Source organism: Mirounga angustirostris, unplaced genomic scaffold (genome assembly GCF_029215605.1).
Source record: "Mirounga angustirostris isolate CCGP_5_RB_7025 unplaced genomic scaffold, mMirAng1.0.hap1 SCAF_8, whole genome shotgun sequence".
Lineage (NCBI taxonomy): Eukaryota > Metazoa > Chordata > Mammalia > Carnivora > Phocidae > Mirounga > Mirounga angustirostris.
This window is the reverse complement of record NW_026991716.1, coordinates 95,504,455-95,525,484: the sequence shown is the minus strand read 5'-3', so window position 1 is coordinate 95,525,484 and position 21,030 is coordinate 95,504,455. Positions and strand designations below refer to the sequence as shown.

At 41.4% G+C, this 21,030-nt stretch overlaps 1 protein-coding gene across 4 annotated transcripts in view; it reads left to right on the top strand.

The window, feature by feature from the left end:
* The window catches only part of CDK19 (cyclin dependent kinase 19), a 175,401-nt gene extending 170,975 nt beyond the window's left edge, over positions 1–4,426 (top strand). For all 4 annotated transcript variants that reach the window (XM_064597995.1, XM_045865317.3, XM_045865315.3 and 1 more), the window contains one exon: positions 941–4,426. In XM_064597995.1, coding sequence (XP_064454065.1) covers positions 941–1,072 — 132 coding nt within the window. In that variant the 3' untranslated portion in view covers positions 1,073–4,426. The remainder of the gene's footprint in view (positions 1–940) is intronic.
* Positions 4,427–21,030: the final 16,604 nt, after the last annotated feature.

The window sequence follows — 21,030 nt, the reverse complement described above, 5'->3', positions numbered from 1 at the left end:
CAAGTTCAGTTTGGCAGCCTTTGCACATTGAGTAGGGGGCACCCTGCTGGTTTGTCCTTCCTTAAACCCCCGGTGCCACCTCAAGGTCATTTACATTTTTTACTCCAAGTAATGGTTTTATTAGTAAGATCTTTCCCACTTTGCTCACGGGAAAAACCAGCCTTCCGAGCTTAGCTAAAGACACTGGTTCCAGCTCTGCTTATCTCTAACTAGGCACCATGTTCTTATTCTATAGATGATTTTTTAAACATATTTTTCATATTTGCCCTTGGTACCATGAAGATGAATGTTTCATTTAAGGTAATAAAAAAACATTGAATTGAAATACATTTGTCTCTGCTTTCTCTTGAGGGCATTTTCATGTATGAACATTTTTTTTCATTCTAAATGTTACCTGAGGTTTATACAACACACTTATTGCCACCTCACCCTGCCTACCCTGCCTTGCTTTGTCGTATCGGAACCTCCACCTCTGAAAATTCTCTTCTCTAGAAATGACTTCTTAATCATCGCTTTGTTATTTATAATGAGGAAATTAACAGCACATCCGTATACATTATGAATACCACTAATTCAGTGCCAAATTGAGCGTTCTTGTTTGCAAATCTCAGTTACACAAAGAACAACTAAGCAGAGTTAGTCAGTATCAAGAGCAGGGGGCCAGCCTACATTTCCCTTCTGCCTTTCTTTGCCACTGTGGCTTATGCCCCCAAAGAAATCCAGCCAAACTTCATGCCTGCCAAAACATGTCACAGTGGCGGCAGGTCGTGGTTCCAAGTACGCAGAATGTATTAACGAGCTCACATCAGCTGTCCGCTACTGTCATTTCTGAACCAGGAGCCTCTGAAAATGGTTCCTGCGCCCCGTCCTGTCGTGATGAACAGCCTCAGCCATTCTCTGCCTCCCCCAGTGATTCCCTTTTTCCCTTTCCTTCCTCCAGCACTCCAGTTCTCGCCTGAATTACCAAAGCAGTGTTCAGGGATCCTCTCAGTCCCAGAGCACACTCGGCTACTCGTCCTCGTCCCAGCAGAGTGCACAGTACCACCCGTCTCACCAGGGCCACCGCTACTGACCGCCGCGGCCCAGAGCCCAGACTCCAGCAATATGATGTCCGCATTGGAAAGAACCAAAAAATGCAAACGATGATGCCGTTTAAAACTCATCCACTTAGGAGGAAGACTCCATCCTGAGCATTTTGCAGGACTGACTGACTGATGTCTCTTCTTTATGGGCTTAAAGAAGATTTTTGTGAAGTTTCCCCAACACCCTTTCCCTGCATGTGTTCCATTGTGACTTTGATTCAGAGTCTGATCTAATCCCAGCACTTAACTTCTGTAACCTTCAGCATTTTTTGGAAGGATTTCCTGGTGCACCTTTCTCATGCTGTAGCAATCACTATGATTTATCTTTTCAAAGCTCTTTTAATAGGATTTTAATGTTTTAGACACAGGACTCCAGTGGTGTATAGTTTTATACTTCATGAACTGATCTAGCAACACAGGTAAAAATGCACCTTTTAAAGCACTACGTTGTTTTCACAGAATATGACTGTTTTGCTCATGGAAGTCTTAAACAGCAATTGTTACTGTCCCAAAGTACTTTACTATTACGTTTTTATTTATCTAGTTTCAGGGAAGGTCTAAAAAAAGACGAATCGTGGGACAGAGGGAACTTACAACCCAAAACAGCCTAGATCTTTACAGTTACTATGCTTTATGCTACGAAGAACTGAAGTATGTGCTAGTTTTTATATGATCAGTCATTCATATGGAACGTAGTTCCCAGAATCACCTTGTTCTGAAGAGTATCCAGTACTTAAGAATTCTCATTTTAACCTTCATGTAGCTAAGTCTACCTTAAAAAGGGTTTCAAGAGCTTTGATGAACTGCAGCCCTCTGGTGCCCCATACCAGAAAGCAGAAGAGAGTATTGACTGCACTAGGGTTTCTTTAAGGAGTAGTGTTGATCAAAGGATGTGTTACTTATCTTTGAAGGAAAAGCTTTTAGTGTGTATTGTATATAAAGTTGGCTTCTCTAAAGAACTGTTGGTTTCTTCACATCGGGGTTAGCTTGAGTAACTTTCTTACATAATCAAGAGTACTCAAATAGAAGCCTGCAAATTAATTTGCAAATTAATCTGCTTTTAAAATAAAGAGCAGCGTTCTGCATTCATATTTGCATTAGACATAGAGTGACTATTTTTAAAGCATGTTAAAAATTTAGGTTTTATTCATGTTTCAAGTGTGTATTATGTATGCATAATTTTGCTGTTGTTACTGAAACTTAGTTCTATCAAGGATCTTTTCATTGCACTGAATGCTTTCTTTGCCCCTAGGAGAAAACTTAATAATTGTGCCTAAAAAACTATGGGCAGATAGTATACATGACTATACTAGTTAAAGTGCATATTTGCATTTCCACGATCTATGAATTAGAGGTTGAGTTCTTTCTTAGCCAGTGAAAGGAGCCCCTCACTCCCCAGAGTCACAGGAAATGTAAAGACTTAGATCTCCCATTGTAGTGTAAGGGGCAAGAAATGTGTGTTCTTCTGAATGCTACTAGCAGCACCAGCCTTGTTTTAAATGTTTTCTTGAGCTAGAAGAAATAGCTGATTGTTGTATATGCAAGTTATATGCATTTTTTAAAAACTATTCTTTGTGAACTTATCTACCTGGTTATGATACTCTGGGTCCATACACAAGCAAAATAAGATTTTAGACAGAAGCCAGTATACATTTTGCACTATTAATGTGATACTGTAGCCAGCAAGGACCTTCCTGATCTCAGCATAATAATGCTTATTAGTAATAAAAGCTATATAGTGACACTCATGAACATCGAAGATGAAACAGTCGGCATTGCTCCATTGGAAGGAATTTCTGATCGTCTCAATGGTAATTCACCCCTTCCATTTTTTTTTTTAATGGGAAATTAATAGCCCTTTGCATAACGTAGCTACCTGTATAAAGTTCTATCCTGTGCCCTGAAGCCTCACTGTCCAGAGTTATGGGTCATCAGATGTTCCCTGCACACTCACCACGTGCCCAGTGCCAGGCTGGCCGGAAGACTCAAAGGGCAAGACACACTTCCTGTCCTTAAGGAGCTTAGGATCCATTCCATTGACAGTAAGTTCTCCTGGGATGAGAGGAGTGGCTTATAAGAGTATGAAGGTCCTTTTGTTTACTTCTAAACTCACTTGGATAGACTTGTTATTCCAAATTCTGCTGTGTGAGAAACAGTGTTATCCAGAGGTTTCTATCTACCTTAGAGAAAGCCAGTGATTAACTATCACAACAGGCATTAGTGCGGATCTGAAATGTTCACAGCAGCCTTCAGCAACAGTTGGGTGGCCCTTATAAGCAGAACGCACTCCTTAAGTGGTTGTGGGAAATTACAATGAAAACAGAAGGTCTGTTGCTGCCTTTGGGGGGCACTTACATTTAATAAGAGGAAAGCCCACCTACGTGCATAGACCAAAATACCATGCCCCTGAATACTTTATAAGCAACTTTGATACACTATTCTTGTGATATGTGCTTATATAATCACAGAACTACCCTGCTTTCCTTGCAGATAGCTAATTTTATTGGCAGAACTGATAGAGAAACCATGAGGGGATTTCATCCGTTTTTCCTAGTCCACGGTGTTCTCCAGGATACAGCCAGATAGCCCCATTATTCTGCTCACTGTGCTGGTACTGGCCCTTTTCTTCTTGTTCTTGCCTCGGAGTTGGGGATGCCCAGTTGGGCCCAGTACCCTTGAAATAATTTTGGCTCATGATTCCCTTTTCCCTGTGAAGGGGAACAAAGCCTTTAACCTTCTTTTGGACCCTAAACTGTGGGACCTCGAGGGAGATCGGTGAAGCTTTTTGAGGTTAAAATTTACCTTTGTAGTCCCCAAATGACCTCATTCCTCTCTGAAAACATATTACTGTCTTGTTCCCTGAGAATGCAGGAAGGGCCCCCACCCCCTCAGCCCATGAGAACACCCAAACCAAGGGAGGTTATTTGAAAGGAAGGAAGGAATACAAGTGAAGGTTCTCTGCCCTCCATATTACAAATCACTTTTCGAATTAGCTTTCTGGTGAGGTGTGTGTTTGAGAAAAGGGATTCTAGAGTTTCAGGGGAGCTGAGCTCAAGGGGAAGGTAGCCTGGTGGCAGGGCTGTTACTATGAGGCTGAAGCAATCCTTGTGATAAAAGTAGATCGTGCAGTAACTTATGAAAACCAAGGGCATGTATATTTTTATATCTGTGTGTTTTTAAAACTTTAGTACTTAGAACTTTGGCCTTCTGCACTACTCTTTCGCTCTTCTAAACCTAATTTACATTGAAGAATGGAAAGGGACGACGTTTACCTACATGTTCACTGCCTCACTCCTGGTGAAGCAACTGCTGGGTGTATACCTCTGAAATGATGCTGTTTTCTCTGCTCAAGGGAAAAGGAAACATCGTCGGACAATAAGATTTGCAGCTTAATCTGCTTTGAATAAAACGATGTGGCAGAAACTATACAATGAAGGAAGAATTCTATGAAAATTACAAATCCTGAACTCTCTGGTGATATCTTTCTAGAGAGTGGAGAAAGGCAATAAAATAGCAGTTAACCTAAAGGAGGCTCGAAGGATTCAAGTATAAGTTAATATTTTATATCAAACATAGCAGTTTAGGCCCCGATCATCTTCAAGAGTAGTCACAGATATCATATAAAGCAATGTTCATTGTTTTAGGATTTTTAAAAAAATGTGTTGTACCTAAGGCCATACTTACTCTTCTATGCTATCACTGCAAAGGAGTGATATGTATGTATTATATGAAAAAAACCCTTAATGCACTGTTATCTCCTAAATATTTAGTAAATTAATACTATTTAATTTTTTTAAAGATTTGTCTGTGTAGACACTAAAAGTATTACACAAAATCTGGACTGAAGATGTCCTTTTTAACAACAATTTAAAGTACTTTTTATATATGTTATGTAGTATATCCTTTCTAAACTGCCTAGTTTGTAATTCCCATAATTCCTATTTGTGAAGTGTACCTGTCTTTGTCTCTTCTTTCAGCCATTTTCTGCACGCACCCCTCTTTCTATGATGATAGAGATGACCGTGTATGCTTCCCCCACTCTGGCGTGCGCTCGGAGCCGGCTGCCCCTCAGCGAGGCGCGCTCCGTGGGGGGCAGGAGAGCAGCTACTTTGGAGCTCGAGTGTTTCCCCGCTTTTGAGTTGTCCTGACATCCTTCTTGAAATGACTGTTAAAACTAAAATAAATTACATTGCATTTATTTTATATTCTTGGTTGTAATAAAATTTAATTGACTTTGTTTCTCTGTGGATTTTTTTTAAGTCTAGAAAAACTCCTGTTAATAAGTTTTAGTGTCAAAATTTTATCTGCATGCCTAGAAGCTTTTCAGATAACACTTGTTCTGCAGAGATGCAAAGTCTCCCTGCGAGTTGCAATATGCTGTTTTATTCAGGATGCTTCTGATGTCACAAAACCACGGACACGCTGCTTACATATACCTCAGAGGCAAAATGACAGTTTTAAAAACGTTTCTTGGGAAAACATCCTTTCTATAAGAAAATGAAGATTAGAATGATATTTTAGAAAAAAACAAAGAGGCAGCATTTTGTGGGTAGAGTGGCATTGGGTTCTTCTCCTTTTTATAAGAACACTCTTTTTTACCTGGCTGTCCCTTATAACTTACTTGATGAACCTAATGTGGTTACCCCAATGGTTAAGGGCATCATGGAGTGAATTGAAGAATGTTTAAGTGGCACAAACACAAAACTTCCATTTCTGCACACGTCCAGTTGCTTCACAGCTTGGCACGGACCGTATGTATATTCAATACAGTGCTATTTGGAGGGTAGAGCTTCCCTTGGAAAACTATTCTTTGACCATAGCTGCCTTTCTAACCAGCCACCTGGATAAGAGAATGTGGAGGACGGTACAAACCTCTTACTGCTCCTGGGAAGAACACTTTGAAAGGATGGGTCCATGTCCTTGGCCGACTATAAGTTCTTTGTGGACAGCCCCCGGGTTTTATTCTTCCTGCATTCCCAGCACCTGTCATGATACCCAACACAGAACAGGCAATTAATAGAGCAAGTCATTAGCATCATTTTTTTTTTTTTTTTTACCTTGGCATAGAATTCCTGGATCATATTAAATGGTGGGCATTTTAAAACCTCAAATAGCATCATTTTATCTTGCAGGCAGTGGAAAGCCAGCTTGGACCAGCAAAACACAAGCTTAACAGGAACATTTGTTCATTTGTTCTAAATGAGAGAATATAATATAAGGGAAAGAGATGAAAATACTGACTTAAAACATTAAGATGTATTAAGTGCATTCTGCTTTTTCAGGCTTTTTCTGCAGCTTAGATTTTTTCAGAAAGTACTGCTGAATTTTTTCACATAAAGGTGCTATTATGAACTGAATGTTTGTGTCCCTTCAAAATTCTTATGTTGAAGCCCTTATCCCCAGTGTGGCTATATTTGGAGATAAGGTCTTTATCAAAGTAATTATAGTTAGATGAAGTCATAAGGATAAGACTGTGATGGGGGGGGGAAGGATAGAACCCTGATATAATCATATTAATTTCCTTGCAAGAAGAGATACCAGAGAGCTCTCTTCCCTCTCCTTTTTACCTTGCGCCCCCCTCCCCCACTTTCTCTTCTCTCTCCCCACAGCCTTTTCTTCCTACCATGTGAGGACACAGCAAGAGGGCTGTCACTGGCAAGCCAGGGAGACAGCCTTCACCAGAAACCAAACCCTGCCAGACCTTGATCTTGGACTTCCCAGCCTCCAGAACTGTGAGAAAATAAATTTCTGTTGTTGAGGTCACCCAGTCTGTGGTATTTTGTCACAGCAACTCATGCAGACTAATACAGATTTTGGTACCAAGAAAAGGGGTGCTGCTGTAACAAGTACCTAAGTGTGGCATCAGCTTTGGAACTGGGGGTTGGAGGGAGGCTGGAGGAGTCAGAGGTGCATGCTAGAAATGAGAAATTTTAGAGGCAATTCGGCTGAGAGCTTAGAAAGAAGAGGAGAGCTGGAGAGAAAGCTTCCATCTTCTTAGAGAACACATCAATAATCATGAATAGAATGATGGTAGAAATATATGGACATAAAGGCCATTCTGGTGATGTCTCAGATGGAAATGAGGAACAGGTAATTGGAAACTGGAGAAAAGGCAGTTCTTTTTACAAAGTTGCAAAGAACATGGCTGAATTGTTCTCTAGTGTTTAATGGAAGGTAGAAATTTTGAGGGGTGAAATTTCATTTTGGAATTATTTGTATACAGAAATACAATTGTTTTTTGCATATTGCCTTTATATCCTGCAACATTGCCAAATTCACTGTTCTAATATGAGAGGTTCCCCTAGATTTTCTACATATACAATCATGTCATCTGTGAATAAAGACAGTTTTACTTCCTCCTTTCCAATTTAAATAACTTTTATTTATTTTTCTTTCCTAAATGCATGGGCTAGCAGGTCCAATACAATGTTGAATAGAACTGGTATGAATGAACACCTTATAACGTTCTCAGTCGTAGAAAGAAAGTATTCTATATTTCACCAATAGGTATGATGTTAGATGAATGTTTCTCATAGATGCCCGAAATCAAATGGAGGAAGTTTCCTTCCACTTCTATTTTGACAAGAGTTTTAATCACAAACAGGTGCTGCATTTTGTTAAGTGCCTTTCCTGCATATGAGATGATTATATGATTTTTCTCCTTTATGCTGTTAATATGATGAATTACACTAAAAAATATTTTTGGCCAAGGGCGCCTGGCTGGCTCAGTCGGAAGAGCATGCGACTCTTGATCTTGGGGTTGTGAGTTTGAGCCCCATGTTGGGTGTAGAGATTACTTAAATAAATAAATAAACTTAAAAAAAATTTTTTTTGGTTTAGCACAACACAAATTTATGATTTCACAGTTTCTGTGGGTCAGGAGTGTGGTCATATGTTGACTGGGTCCTCTGCTCGGAGTCTCCCCAGATCTCAAGGTGGAAGCTGGGACTTCAAGCTCATCTAAGGCTTGGAGTTTTCTTCTAGGATCACTAGTTTTTGGCAGAATTCAGCTCCTGTGGTTGTAGGGTTTGTCTGCTATCGGGAGAAGGCCATCCTTAGCTCCTAGAGACTGTACTTTGCCATGTGGCCTTTTCAACAACATGGTAGTTGGCTTCTTCAAGGCTGCCAGGGAAATTCCTCTTTAGTCTGTTACAGTGGAGTTTTATATGATATAATGTAATCACCGATGTGACTATTCCACCATATTTGCAAGTCCTGCTCAAGTGAGGGGAATTGTGTAGGGTGTGTATCGGGGGCTACACTGACTGATTTTTGGATGTTAAAACAACCTTGCATTCCTGGGATCAACACAAAGAGAAGGCGATGTGAAGATGGAAGCAGAGACTGGAGTGATGCAGCCACAAGCCAAGGAATGCTGTCAGTCACCAGAAACTAGAGGAGGCAAGGATGAATTCTCCTTTGGCCTCTGGAGGGAATGTGGCCCTGCCGTCAGTGATTTCTGACTTCTGGCCTCTAGAACTGAGAGAGAACAAGTTTCTGTTGTTTTAAGCCCCTAAGTTTGTGGTAATTTGTTACAACAAGCATAGGAAACGAATACAGATTTTGGCCATGGTGTATTACCATTTTTCTAATTTGCTAGGTTTGATTTGAAACTGCTTAAAACGTAAAGTGGAACAAAACCAAAACGGCTGCACTTATTGCTTCAGCAAAGCTTGATTTTAAACTGAGTAACCTCCGGCGCTTGGGTGGCACAGTCGGTTAAGCATCCTACTCTTGGTTTCGGCTCAGGTCGTGATCTCAGGATCATGATCTCAGGGTTGAGATTGAGCCCCGAGTGGGGCTCCGTGCTCAGCGGTCAGTCTGCTTGAAAGATTCTGCTCCTACTCCGACTTGTGGGCTCTTTCTGATTCTCTCTCTAAAATAAATGCATAAATCTTCAAGTAACCTTTTCCCTCCCTTCAGCAAACCTCCCCTTCCGCCTTAGCCTTTTGTTTTGGGAACCTGATACGACCCTGAAGACGTGGCAAAGGAGGCTGGCGGCACGTACGCAATTCCTGCCCAAACTGGCTAGATCCCGTATCTCCCTCTAAAACTCCCAGCCCCTTCCTCTGGCCGGGTTTGCAGCTTTGAAGGCAGCCTCCTTTGCCTGGCAAAGCAGTAAAGCTATTGTTCCTCTTTATACCCAAACTCTGTCTTTGCGATACATATTTTGGCTCTGGAGCGGGGAGGTCGGTGTTTGACAACAGATTTGCTAATATTTTGTTAAAAATTTTCGTATCCATATTCATGAAGGATATTGGTCTATAATTTTCTTGTGATGTCCTTGTCAAGTTTAGGGTCAAGGTTATGCAGGACTCATAAAATGATTTGGGAAATGTTTTATCTCCTTCTGTTGTCTGAGAGAGTTTGTGCAATACTTGTATTATTTCTTCCTTAAGCAGTTTGGTAGAAGACACCAGGGAGGACTTCTGGAGTTTTCTTTATGAGAAACATTTTAATTATAAGTTGGATTACTTTAAAGGTTATAGAGCTATACAGATTTTCTATTCTTCAGTGAAGAATATTTTATTAAGTTATATTTTTAAATGAATTTATTTCATCAGGCACCTGGGTGGCTCAGATGGTTAAGTGTCTGCCTTCGGCTCAGGTCATGATCCCAGGGTCCTGGGATGGAGCCCCGCATCGGGCTCCCTGCTCAGCAGGGGGCCTGCTTCTCCCCCGCCCTCTGCTTCTCCCCCTACTCATGTTCTCTCTCTCTCTCTCTCTCTCTCTGTATCTGTGTCTTAAATGAATTAAAAAAAAAAATCTTAAAATTAAAAAATGAATTTATTTCATCTAGGTTGTAATATAAATGTTTCTCTGGAGATATATACTTAGACATGGAATTGTCCAATCAAAAAGAATGAACATTTTAAATTATGAAAACATTTATTGAGTGGCGCCCGGGTGGCTCAGTAGGCTAAGCATCTGCCTTCGGCTGAGGTCTTGATCTCAGGGTCCTGGAATAGAGCCCCATGTCCGGCTCTCTGCTCAGATGGGAGTCTGCTTCTCCCTCTCTCTCTGCCCCTCCCCTCTGCTTGTGCATGTGTGCACTTGCGTGTGCTCTCTCTCAAATAAAATCTTTAAAAAAAACATTAAAACATTTATTGAACTAACATTTAGTGAGCACTTCCCATATGCACTTTACATTTATTAACTCTTAATTCTCACAACAACTATATGAGGTAGACACTATTTATTGTCCTCATTTTTTTAAAAGATTTTATTTTTAAGTAATCTCTACACCCAAGGTGGGGCTCGAACTCACAACCCGAAGACCAACAGTTGCACTCTCCACTGACTGAGCCAGCCAGGTACCCTGTTGTCCTCATTTTTAATAAATGAAAAACAAAACTGAGAGAGGTTAAGTAACTTGTATATGTCACACAACTGATAAGCATTAGAGCCAAAGTCCCAACCATTTATTTATACCAGTAGTTCTCAAAGTGTATTCCCTAGACCAGCCTTATTAGCATCATGTGGGAACTTGTTAGAAATGCAAATTCTCCAACTCTCCCCCATACTGCTGAATCAGAAACTCTGGGGGTGGGGCCCAGCAATTTGTGTTTTTTTTTTTTAATTTGTGTTTTAATGAGTCTCCAGGTGATTCTGATGCATGCTAAAGTGATGCATGAGAACCCCAGACTTGCACCATAATCTTCTTACATATACTCCCAAATTACCTTCTAAAAAGGCTGGATTAATTTACTTTCACCAGTAGTATATGAGAGTGTCCTTGTCCCTTAGCCTTACCAAAATTCACTATGAGCAATCTTTAAATTATGTACCAATCTGATAGGCAAAGAATAGTGTCTTGCCCCCCTTTTTTTAAGGAAAAAAAATCGATTTATTTATTTGAGAGAGAGAGCATAGAGGGAGGGGCAGAGGGAGAGAATCCTCAAGCAGACTCCCCGCTGAGTGTGCATCCTAAGACAGGGCTCCATCCCAGGACCTTGAGATCATGACCTGAGCCAAAATCAAGAGTCAGACGCTTAACTGACTGAGCCACCCGGTGCTCCTGTCTTGTTCCTTTAAAAAATATATTTTGGGGCACCTGGGTGGCTCAGTCGTTAAGCATCTGCCTTTGGCTCAGGTCATGATCCCAGGGTCCTGGGATTGAGCCCCGTGTTGGGCTCCCTGCTCGGCAGGAAGCCTGCTTCTCCCTCTCCCACTCCCACTCCCCCTGTTTGCGTTCCCTCTCTCGCTATCTCTCTCGCTGTCAAACAAATAAATAAAAAATCTTAAAAAAAAAAAAAAAATATATATATATATATATATTGTTGTTGTTGTTGTTCTCCTTTTAGTGAGAGTCAGTTTCTGTCCCCTTTCCTGCCCTGCTTGGGCCTCCTCTCTTCTGCATGGCCTTTGACTCCATTGACCTTCATTTTTTGGGGGTGGGTTCTCAATTCTAACCCTTCTAACCTTGTCAGGCAACCATGTGGTACTTGAGTGCTAAATTAATCTCATTCTTTAGGAGTGGGGAGAAGCAAATAGGTTATTTTATATAAATATAAAAATCTTTTTTTGTTTCCTGAGCATGAAATATAGTCTTCTTCAGCTTTTGTTAATGACAATCCTTTTCTAAAATGTGTATTTTCCTTGAAATTCTGTGTACCTCTTGGCATTGTGGTGCCCGTGTACTGAATATCAATGAGGACAATAAGTGTAGGAGCACAGAGATTCGTAGTCACCCCAAGTGATAGCTTCAGAAGTGTTTGGGGTAACCTAATCCTTGATCTTGACATTTTGGGGGGAGGGAGTACCTTTCTCATGTCCAAGAACAGAAAAACCTTGATTGACCAAAGGTCCCCATGATTTGATTTCATGGTGTTTCCCATTATATTTTCACCACATTGCAGAAAAGACCCCATAAAAACTGAGCTGGTTAAATATCACAGGGCTAGGGCACCTGTTTGGCTCATTTGGAGAGCATGGGACTCTTGATCTTGGAGTCGTGAGTTTGAACCTCATGTTGGGCATAAAGATTACTTAAAAAAAATCACTGGGTTAATTTCCATTTATAGTCTCTAATAATTATTGAGTTGTGATATTCACCTCCACATCAGTCATATCAACATGACATGACAGAAAGAACATGGGTTTTGGAGACAAATTTAGGCTTGAAACCCAGCACTTCTACTTCTGAGCTATGTGGCCTTGGATAAGTTACTGAACCTCTCTGATCTTACATTATTGTCTATAAAATGCAAAAAGTAGCTCCTACCTCATAGAGTTTAAGGATTAAATGATTTAATATATGTTGTACCTGGAAGAATCCCTGCCCCATAGTAGGTGCTCAGTAAATGTGGATTCCATTGGTTTTCTCCTCCCTCTGAAATTTCTATGTGCTTGAATGTGTTTCTAGTATAAATAGGAAGTTTACTATCCTTTATTTCCTTTATCTTATGATCTCTCTTTGTACAGAGAATGACATCTATATCTGCACAGATTATTGGCCTGGCATTTGAGTGCCAAAGACCCCACCCATTGTGCCAAGGAGCACTCTTCTAAGCAGGGGGCTATGTAACAGGCATCTGGGTTCATTCTTTGAGGAAACACTATCAAAAAATGAGGGGCTCTTTCACTGTGTTCTGTTGGTATTACCCATCACCTTTTCTCTGGCTTTCCCACAGTTCCCTACAGTGTGCCCCTAAACTCATATTACACTCTATGTTAACTACCTGGAATTGAAATAAAAACTTTAGGGGCGCCTGGGTGGCTCAGTCAGTGGAGTTGCTGGCTCTTGTTTTTGGCTCAGGTCATGATCTTGGGGTCCTGGGATCAAGCCTTGCGACCTGCTCTGTGCTCAGCGGGGAGTCTGCTTGAGGATTCTCTCTCTCTCCCTCAGCCCCTCCCCCCGCTCATGTGCATGCTCTCTCTCTAAAATAAATAAATGCATCTTAAAAAAAAAAGAAAAACTTTAAAAAAGATAATAAATGCATTAGATAGTGTTTCCATACCATCTATAGCTACGGTTACACCAATGAGAGCAACTATCTTTTCTGGACATGAAATTGCAACATGAAGCAGAAGCCATCCACAAAGTCTAGGTCCAAAGAGAACATGTTCCTCCAGTTCCTCACTGTGGTTCTCATAAGTTACCATCTGTACTTCCAACTCCTGAGTCATCACATCTCACAAAGACATGGTCCAGAGATTTGCAAAACCCCTCTGCTACCAATACTTTTGTATCATTCATTGGAGAACGATCACCAGGATTAAAAATAGCTCTTGAGTTTTGCTTTTTAGCCCTTTTAGGCTGAGTTTGGAAGGTCTGTGCCGCTCAAGGGACAGGAGGGAAGAGAGAAAGAGCTCCTCTCTCTGTACATAGACAACATGAGGGGTCCCCCTGAGAAGAGCAGCCCTTAGCAGGTGAGACTCCCAGTCTGGGAGACTCAGAGACTCCAGTCTGCTGGAGAGTGCCATGGAGGAAAGGCCTGCTGGAGTTGGAGCAGTCTGAGCCCAAACTCCAAACCAATAAAACAAAGTTCCCTTCCAGAAAGCCATCATCATCCAAACTGAGCAGGGCATAGGCTAGAGGGCCAAAGGAAAGAGAAGATCCAAATGAAAATAGGGGATGGAGCAGAGGAGATGGGTCCAGAAAATCCAGAGGCATTTTCCCCCTAAGGTATTTGCAGAAATGTATTAAGCTCTTTTAATCATGATCATTTCAATTCTATACATGTATCTAAAAGCCTTTTCAAAAACCACTTTCTTGATTTTTCCAGTGGCTTAAAAAATCCCACACACTTTTTTCCATATAAACAAGGAATAGATTTATGTTTGCTTCCCCACCCATACTATGAACAAAGAGCTTAGCATTGATATAATATATGTGTGTACATAGTTTTCACATATAATTACTTATTTGTAATTCATAAGAACTTTCATATGAAAATGATTCAAAGAACTACAGGTTAAGTGGGGGCTTCCAACAACGAAATTATGTGAAAAATTCTTGTACAATTTGTTGTAACACGTTCTTTATTTCCAGTGAGGATTGGACAAAGGAAAATAAGTTTTTAGGCAGAAATTCAGGGTGTGTCTCATGTAGTCTTAATTAATATTGTCTGGTGGCTTCTCTGAAGTTGCCCTGCATCATTTAGCTATCCTGGTATCATTTTAACATTTGGACTTGTATCTTGACACCAACTAAATAGTGCACTTGTTTTTTGTTGTTGTTTTGTTTTTTTAAAGATTTATTCATTTATTTAAGAGGGGGAGAGAGAGAGAGCACAAGTGGGAGGGGCAGATGGGGAGAGAGAATTTTAAGCAGAATCCGTGCTGAGCTCAAAGCTCCACGTGGGGCTCGATCTCACGACCATGAGATCATGACATGAATGGAAACCAAGAGTCAGATGCTTAACTGACTGAGCCACCCAGGTGCCCTGATAGTGCACTTGTTAAAGCAAGTACCATGCTTCTGGTTTTGTTCACCTTTGAAATTCCCAGGGCCTTACACATATAATGAACATTCAATTGCATTTGTGAATGAGCTATACAGAAGATTCAGGTTGAGTATATGGAGCAACTTCCTAAGTTGAAACTGCTCTAATTGGTTAGTGAACCTAAGCGAGGCCGCATACCCTCATTTTGGAAACTATTAACCATTATATTGCCCTTGGAGTGCGTTACGTACCATGTGACTTGGATAGTCTCTTTGGATTTTTCCTGTCCCTGTGTTCTGTGGGAAAACAAATAATAGAAAGGCTGGACATCTTATCTGGAGCTTACCCTGGCCAACAGAATTAACTTTTGTTTGCTCCAAAGGCTAAGTAATGAAAACAATAGATTTAGAACCTAGATCTTTACACCAGATCTAGTTTCAGCAAACGAATTGGTCTCCAGCCTACCACCGCCACCACACCCTTTCTAATTTGGAGAAGGGAACAAATGAATTCTGCAACATTTTTAAGGTCTTTAAAAAAAGTAGCAAAACATTCTAAAGTAAAACTGTCTAAAATTTTCTTATAAACGCATTGTTTATATATACACACATAAACTTGTTAACATAAAACTTACTAACACCTAAATCCAACTTAAAATGTTATAAAAGCTGAACAAAGATCCAATAGCCAACCCAGTGTCTCACAAACAGATGTTTCATGAAACACTACTTCTGTGGGATTGTTCACAGGTTTTCACAATAAAAAGTTTACACGCATCTGGAAAATTCTAGGTTTAACATGAAGTACCGGTTTTCTCAGAGCCTTTAATATGAATTCCCAGGGAGATGATCTAGTGCACCCTTTTCCACACTTAATTGACCAACGAACTCCTATTTCTTGCACCTCCAAAGAATGTTCTGTGGAAACCAATTTAGAAATCCCTGGTTGTGGCAGACAATGTTGTTGCCTCCTCCATGGCCTTTCCCTGCTTCCTCCTTATTGTCAGAAGCCCTATTTGTTTACTCTGTCCAGAGTGGCTTTCTCCTTCCGTGGAGGCTGGGCCCCTCCTCAGCTCCAGAAGATGAATTGTGATTGGACCAAACCCAACACACTGGTCTCATTCCCTTTGCTAAGCCACTGGTTCAAGCATGGGCATGTAATGCAATCCTGGCCAACAAAATTTGAGGGAAAACTTTCAGGGAGGGTTTTTAGGAGGATTTGCTTTAAGCTTAAAAAGATAACCAAGACACCAGCATTCCATTTTCTATTTCTGGACTTCTAAATATGAGCTGTGGCAGCCATCTCAAGACCTTGGAGGCCACACAGAAATACCAAGGATCACTGAAAAGAAAAATGGCAAGAGCCTGTAGTCTTGAGAACTGCATTGAATCACCCATTTTGCCAGCCTTGGAACTGTCCTCTCTCTGGAGTTCTCTTCTGGGACATTATAAATAGTCCTTACTTTAAACATCAATTTCTTTTTTTTAATATTTGCATTCAAAATCATCCACATATGGGGTTCTCACCAGTCAGAGCCTTAGTACATTGGTACAAGTACAGAACATTCAAAGCATTGTTTCTGAAAATGTTAATTTTTTGGGAAATATTAATTGTTAAAAGGCAGTAGCTTATTACAAACTGAGTGTCTACGACCATTATTACCAGGATCTGCAACCTTTATATTTAAACGAATGACTCTAATATTACCATTTTTAGTGGCTTTAAATTAGAAAATGAAACATGTATTCCTTCACAGCAGGGGCAGGCTAAGATGATAAACAATCATCAAAGTACTGTAACAGTGAAATCCCTAACTCACCACAAGCCCCGGGGCCGGAGCTGTACTTCGGAAGCAGGATGCACACAACAGCCCTGTGTCTCCCTGTCGGTTGCCCAGCGTATGCTGCACGTTGTCAGGGCCAAGACTGTTCTCTCCTTTGCATCGAGTTCTCCCCGTGTGCAAAGCTTGGGCAAGGTCCCATCCCCTTCCTCCAAGTCCTACTCCCATCACAGTCCTGCTGAAGTCCCATCCGTGAGGAACCTCCCCAGTTACTCCAGCCTCCACTAAACAGCCTTTTGGAAGGGTTCTTCCTAGATAACCAGTCTGAACCATTCACTTTGGCATTTAATTGAAACACCCTACATTTTCTCTTATTCCTTTGTGTTTTGTCTAGGCCACCTGTTGGATGAAAGGAGTGGAGGGAAGGTGGGCATGATAAGAGTATTGTGCAGGTCAGTGGCTCAACTCTGTCCGGTCCAACAAACTCATTTTATAAGAAATGCCTTTTTTTTTTTTTTTTGAGATTTTGTTTCTTTCTTTAGTTATCTACTTAGAGTGCATGTGAGCGGGGCTGGGGTATGGGGGGGAAGAGGGGGAGAGAGAGAGAGAGAGAGAGAGAGAATCTCAAGGAGACTCCACTGAGCGTGGGGCTCAATCTTGTGACCCTGAGATCATGACCTGAACCGAAATCAAGAGTATAGCGCTTAACCGACAGATCCACCCAGGTGCTCCTATAAGAAATAATTTTGTAGCGACGCCTGGGTGGCTCAGTCCTTGAGCGTCTGCCTTCGGATTGGGTCATGATCTCAGGGTCCTGGGATGGAGCCCCACATCGGGCTCCCTGCTCAGCGGGGAGTCTTTTTCTCCCTCTCCCACTGCCTCCACTTGTGTACCCTCTCTTGCTGTCTCTCTCTGTCAAATAAATAAATAAAATCTTTAAAAAAAAAAAGAAAAATACTTTTGTAACACCCCTTTACCTAGCATGAAATTCATAGATAAGGCAACTGGCCTATACATATAACTTTAAAATACAATTGACCCTTGAACAACATGGGGCTTGGGGGCACCAACCCCCCAGTTGAAAATCCTGTATAACCTTTGACTCTCCTAAAACTTAACCACTTAATAGCCTATTGTTGACTGGCAGCTTTACCAACAATATACACAGTCGATTCAGATGAATGGATAAAGAAGATGTGGTATATATATATGTGTGTGTATATATACACACACACACACGATGGAATATTATCCAGCCACCAAAAAAATGAAATCTTGCCATTTGCAATGACATGGATAGAACTAGAGGGTGTTATGCTAAGCGAAATAAATCAGAGAAAGACAATTATATGATGTCACTTATCTGTGGAATTTAAGAAACAAAACAGAGGATCATAAGGGAAGAGAGGAAAAAATAAAATAAGACGAAACCAGAGTGGGAGACAAACCATAAGAGACTCTTAATCATAGGAAACAAACTGAGGATGGCTGGAGGGGAGAGGGGTGGGGGGATGGGATAACTGGGTGATGGACACTGGGGAGGGCACATGATGTAATGAGCACTGAGTATTATATAAGACTGATGAATCACAGACCTGTACATCCCAAACAAATAATACATTATATATTAATTAAAAATAAAAAATATACAGTCAATTAACATATGCTTTGTATGTTATATGTATTATATACTGTACTCTTATGATTGAGCTACAGAAAAGAAAATGTTATTAAGAAAATCATAAGGAAGGGGCACCTGGGTGGCTCAGTCGTTAAGTGTCTGCCTTCGGCTCAGGTCATGATCCCAGGGTCCTGGGATGGAGCCCCGCATCGGGCTCCCTGCTCAGTGAGGAGCCTGCTTCTCCCTCTCACTTTGCCTGCTGCTCCCCCTGCTTGTACTCTCTCTCTCTCTCTCTCTCTCCCTCTCTGTCAAGTAAATAAAAAATCGTAAAAAAAAAAAAAAAAGAAAGAAAATCATAAGGAAGAGAAAATACATTTGCAGTTCTGTACTGCATTAAAAAAATCTGCATGTAAGTGGCCCATGTTGTTCAAGGTCAACCGTTTATGAATTCAATGCTCTAGCTGTAGTATAATTGAGAAGAAAAGGAAAAGGAACTTATGATAAAGTGATACATATATCAATATGTAAATGTTTGTCACGACGGCAGGAGAAGCCACAGTGAATTACTGAGAAATGCAGACTGATGTCATGTGTGGTATTGGGAGCTCAAATGCCACAAGCCGTGGTACTATTAGTGGGGGGACTTTCTCAAATGATGAATGATAAACAATCTAAATGATAAACAAAAAAGTCCAACTTACTTTGATTTATGTGGTAGTCTCATTCCTAGCAATTCAGTGTATATTAAAACAATGCAAAAATACTTTTTGTATATATAGAAGGTAGGTTTGGTTCTAGGTTCAAATAATTATAAACAAAATGTTCACCTGGGCACCTGGGTGGCTCAATCGGTTAAGCATCTGACTCTTGATTTCAGCTCGGGTCATGATCTCAAGGTTGTGAGATTGAGCCCCACCTTGGGTCCTGTGCTTCTTAAGGTCCTCTCCCTCTCCCCCTCCTCCCTGTACCAGCCCCCCTCCCCGCTTGTGCACTCACTCTCTCTTAAAAAAAAAATCCACCGAATGAGTGACTGAGAGGACATTCAAAAGTTGCAATGGATGCAGGACAATTCTTCATTGTGGGGCCCAGTCCTGCACATTTTAGTCTGCTCAGCAACTCTGGCCCTCACCCACTGCAGGCCAGCAGTACCCTCCAAGCATTAGATTACCCCAAAGTCCCCACAAATTTCTACAAAGCCCTCTGGGGGAATTGGTTCTAATGACATCCACTGAGCTAAACCAAGGCCAGTGGGTATTGGGATTACTACTAGACAATCCAGAACCTGACCCTCAGCTTTAAAGGCCCTAAGAACGGGAGGTGAACTCCAAAATGTCGGTTTACTAGTCCACTGCCAGAGTTCTGAAGGGGGTGCTGTGGATGAACCATAGGACGCAGCAAGTTCAGCTGGGGGTGGAGGGTGGTCTGCTTCGCCAGCAGATGTATTCATTTGTTCCATTTACCAGATGAGCTCCCATCTATACTTCTGTTTGAGCAAAGGGCTCCTCAGTTTCAAGAAGTAAATGTTATATATGTTTTGACAGTTTTGTCCAGATTTATATTTTCTGCGAGAGGAAATGTTGACCTCCTCACTCCATCATGCCATAAATGAATGTCCCTTTGGTTCTTTTTAGTAGTTTCTACTTCTCTATCGAGACTCTGTATATATTTCAGTCTTTGTCATCATAGTTTCCATTAATCCTTTGAACATATTTATAATAGCTGTTTTGAAGTCTTTGCTTAATATAATTTCTGGGCCCAAGCAGAGTCCATGAGCTCTGCTAGTCACTCAATTCTGAATCTCACATCTCAATATTCAATCAGCACATTCACTTCCTGTGGTCATAATTTTATGGAAAACCATGAGAAATCCCTGTCCAATGACAGAAACTTCTCAGGTTATGGACTTGCTTATCAGTTCCCACCCTCCTCTGGGCTTAGAACAGCTAAGCATAGAGGGCTGTAGGGGAAGACAGAAATATGAACTAGGGCTGGGTGGCTTGGCTCAGAGGTCATGGCCTTCTGGAAGAACTGGAGTACAAGCATCACCAAAGAGAGGGTCCTTCGCTGGCACATCCTTCTTGTAGACGACCCACGAGAAAGGGCACAGGGAGCCTGGACACAGAATCTGGGAAACTGGAAGATGAGAAGATTCTCTGGTTGTAAGCTCAAGATACTGATTAATATGATCCATTTGTACTCAAAACACTTGTGACACCAAACGTGGGGGTTTTCTACACCAAGAATTCTTCAATTCTCTGTAGACACCAACTGGATGTCTAATAATTTAATTCAATTCGGATACTAATTAACCTGGATTTAGTGAAGACCCCACAGTTTAAGGGCTCAGTGAGATTCTTTGTTTTTTTTAAAGATTTTATTTATTTGACAGAGAGAGACACAGCAAGAGAGGGAACACAAGCAGGGGAGTGGGAGAGGGAGAAGCAGGCTTCCCGCTGAGCAGGGAGACCGATGTGAGATTCTGTCTGCTGTGTGAGTCTGTCTGCTTTGTCTTTATCAGCCTCAGCCTCTCTTTTCCTGTTCCTTTATGGCTGACCTACCCCTATCTCCATCTGGTGACAGCAGAAGCTTCTGGGAGCTACTTGTGACTCTGTCCTCTTTGATCCAATGACAGTTTAACCCTCAGAATAATATTCTTTTTCTCATTCCAGTTCCCAAGGGAGTGTACTTGAGCCCCCGGGTACAGACAAGCCCTTCCCCCCATCTGGTTGGTGAGTCCTGATGGGGGCACAACACAGCTTTGGGTCTGGCAGACCTGGCTCTCAGCTCCTCCTGACCAGTTGTGTGTGTGGTCTTGGGTGGAGCTGTTTCTCTCCAGAGCCTAGTTAGTGTACTAAACTGGGAATAAAGATCATAACACGTCACAGAGCTAACATGATGATAGAATGAGATAAGGCATAGATAGCATCTGGCTAAGATATTACTGATAAGCATTATTGTCTTCTCCTGTCTCTTCATTGCACTGTGTCATTCCTAGAGTATCTAGACCCAGCTGCTGCTCAGTAGATATTGTTGGGGGAATTACCTGCGGCTGCTCTCTCTGCACTTTTTGTTGGTGATCATCACACTACGCTCAGTGGGGTCTTAGGGCTTCTGAGGAGGTGCCCAAGGGCCCAGGTGGGCCTGGCAGGTGAGACTCAA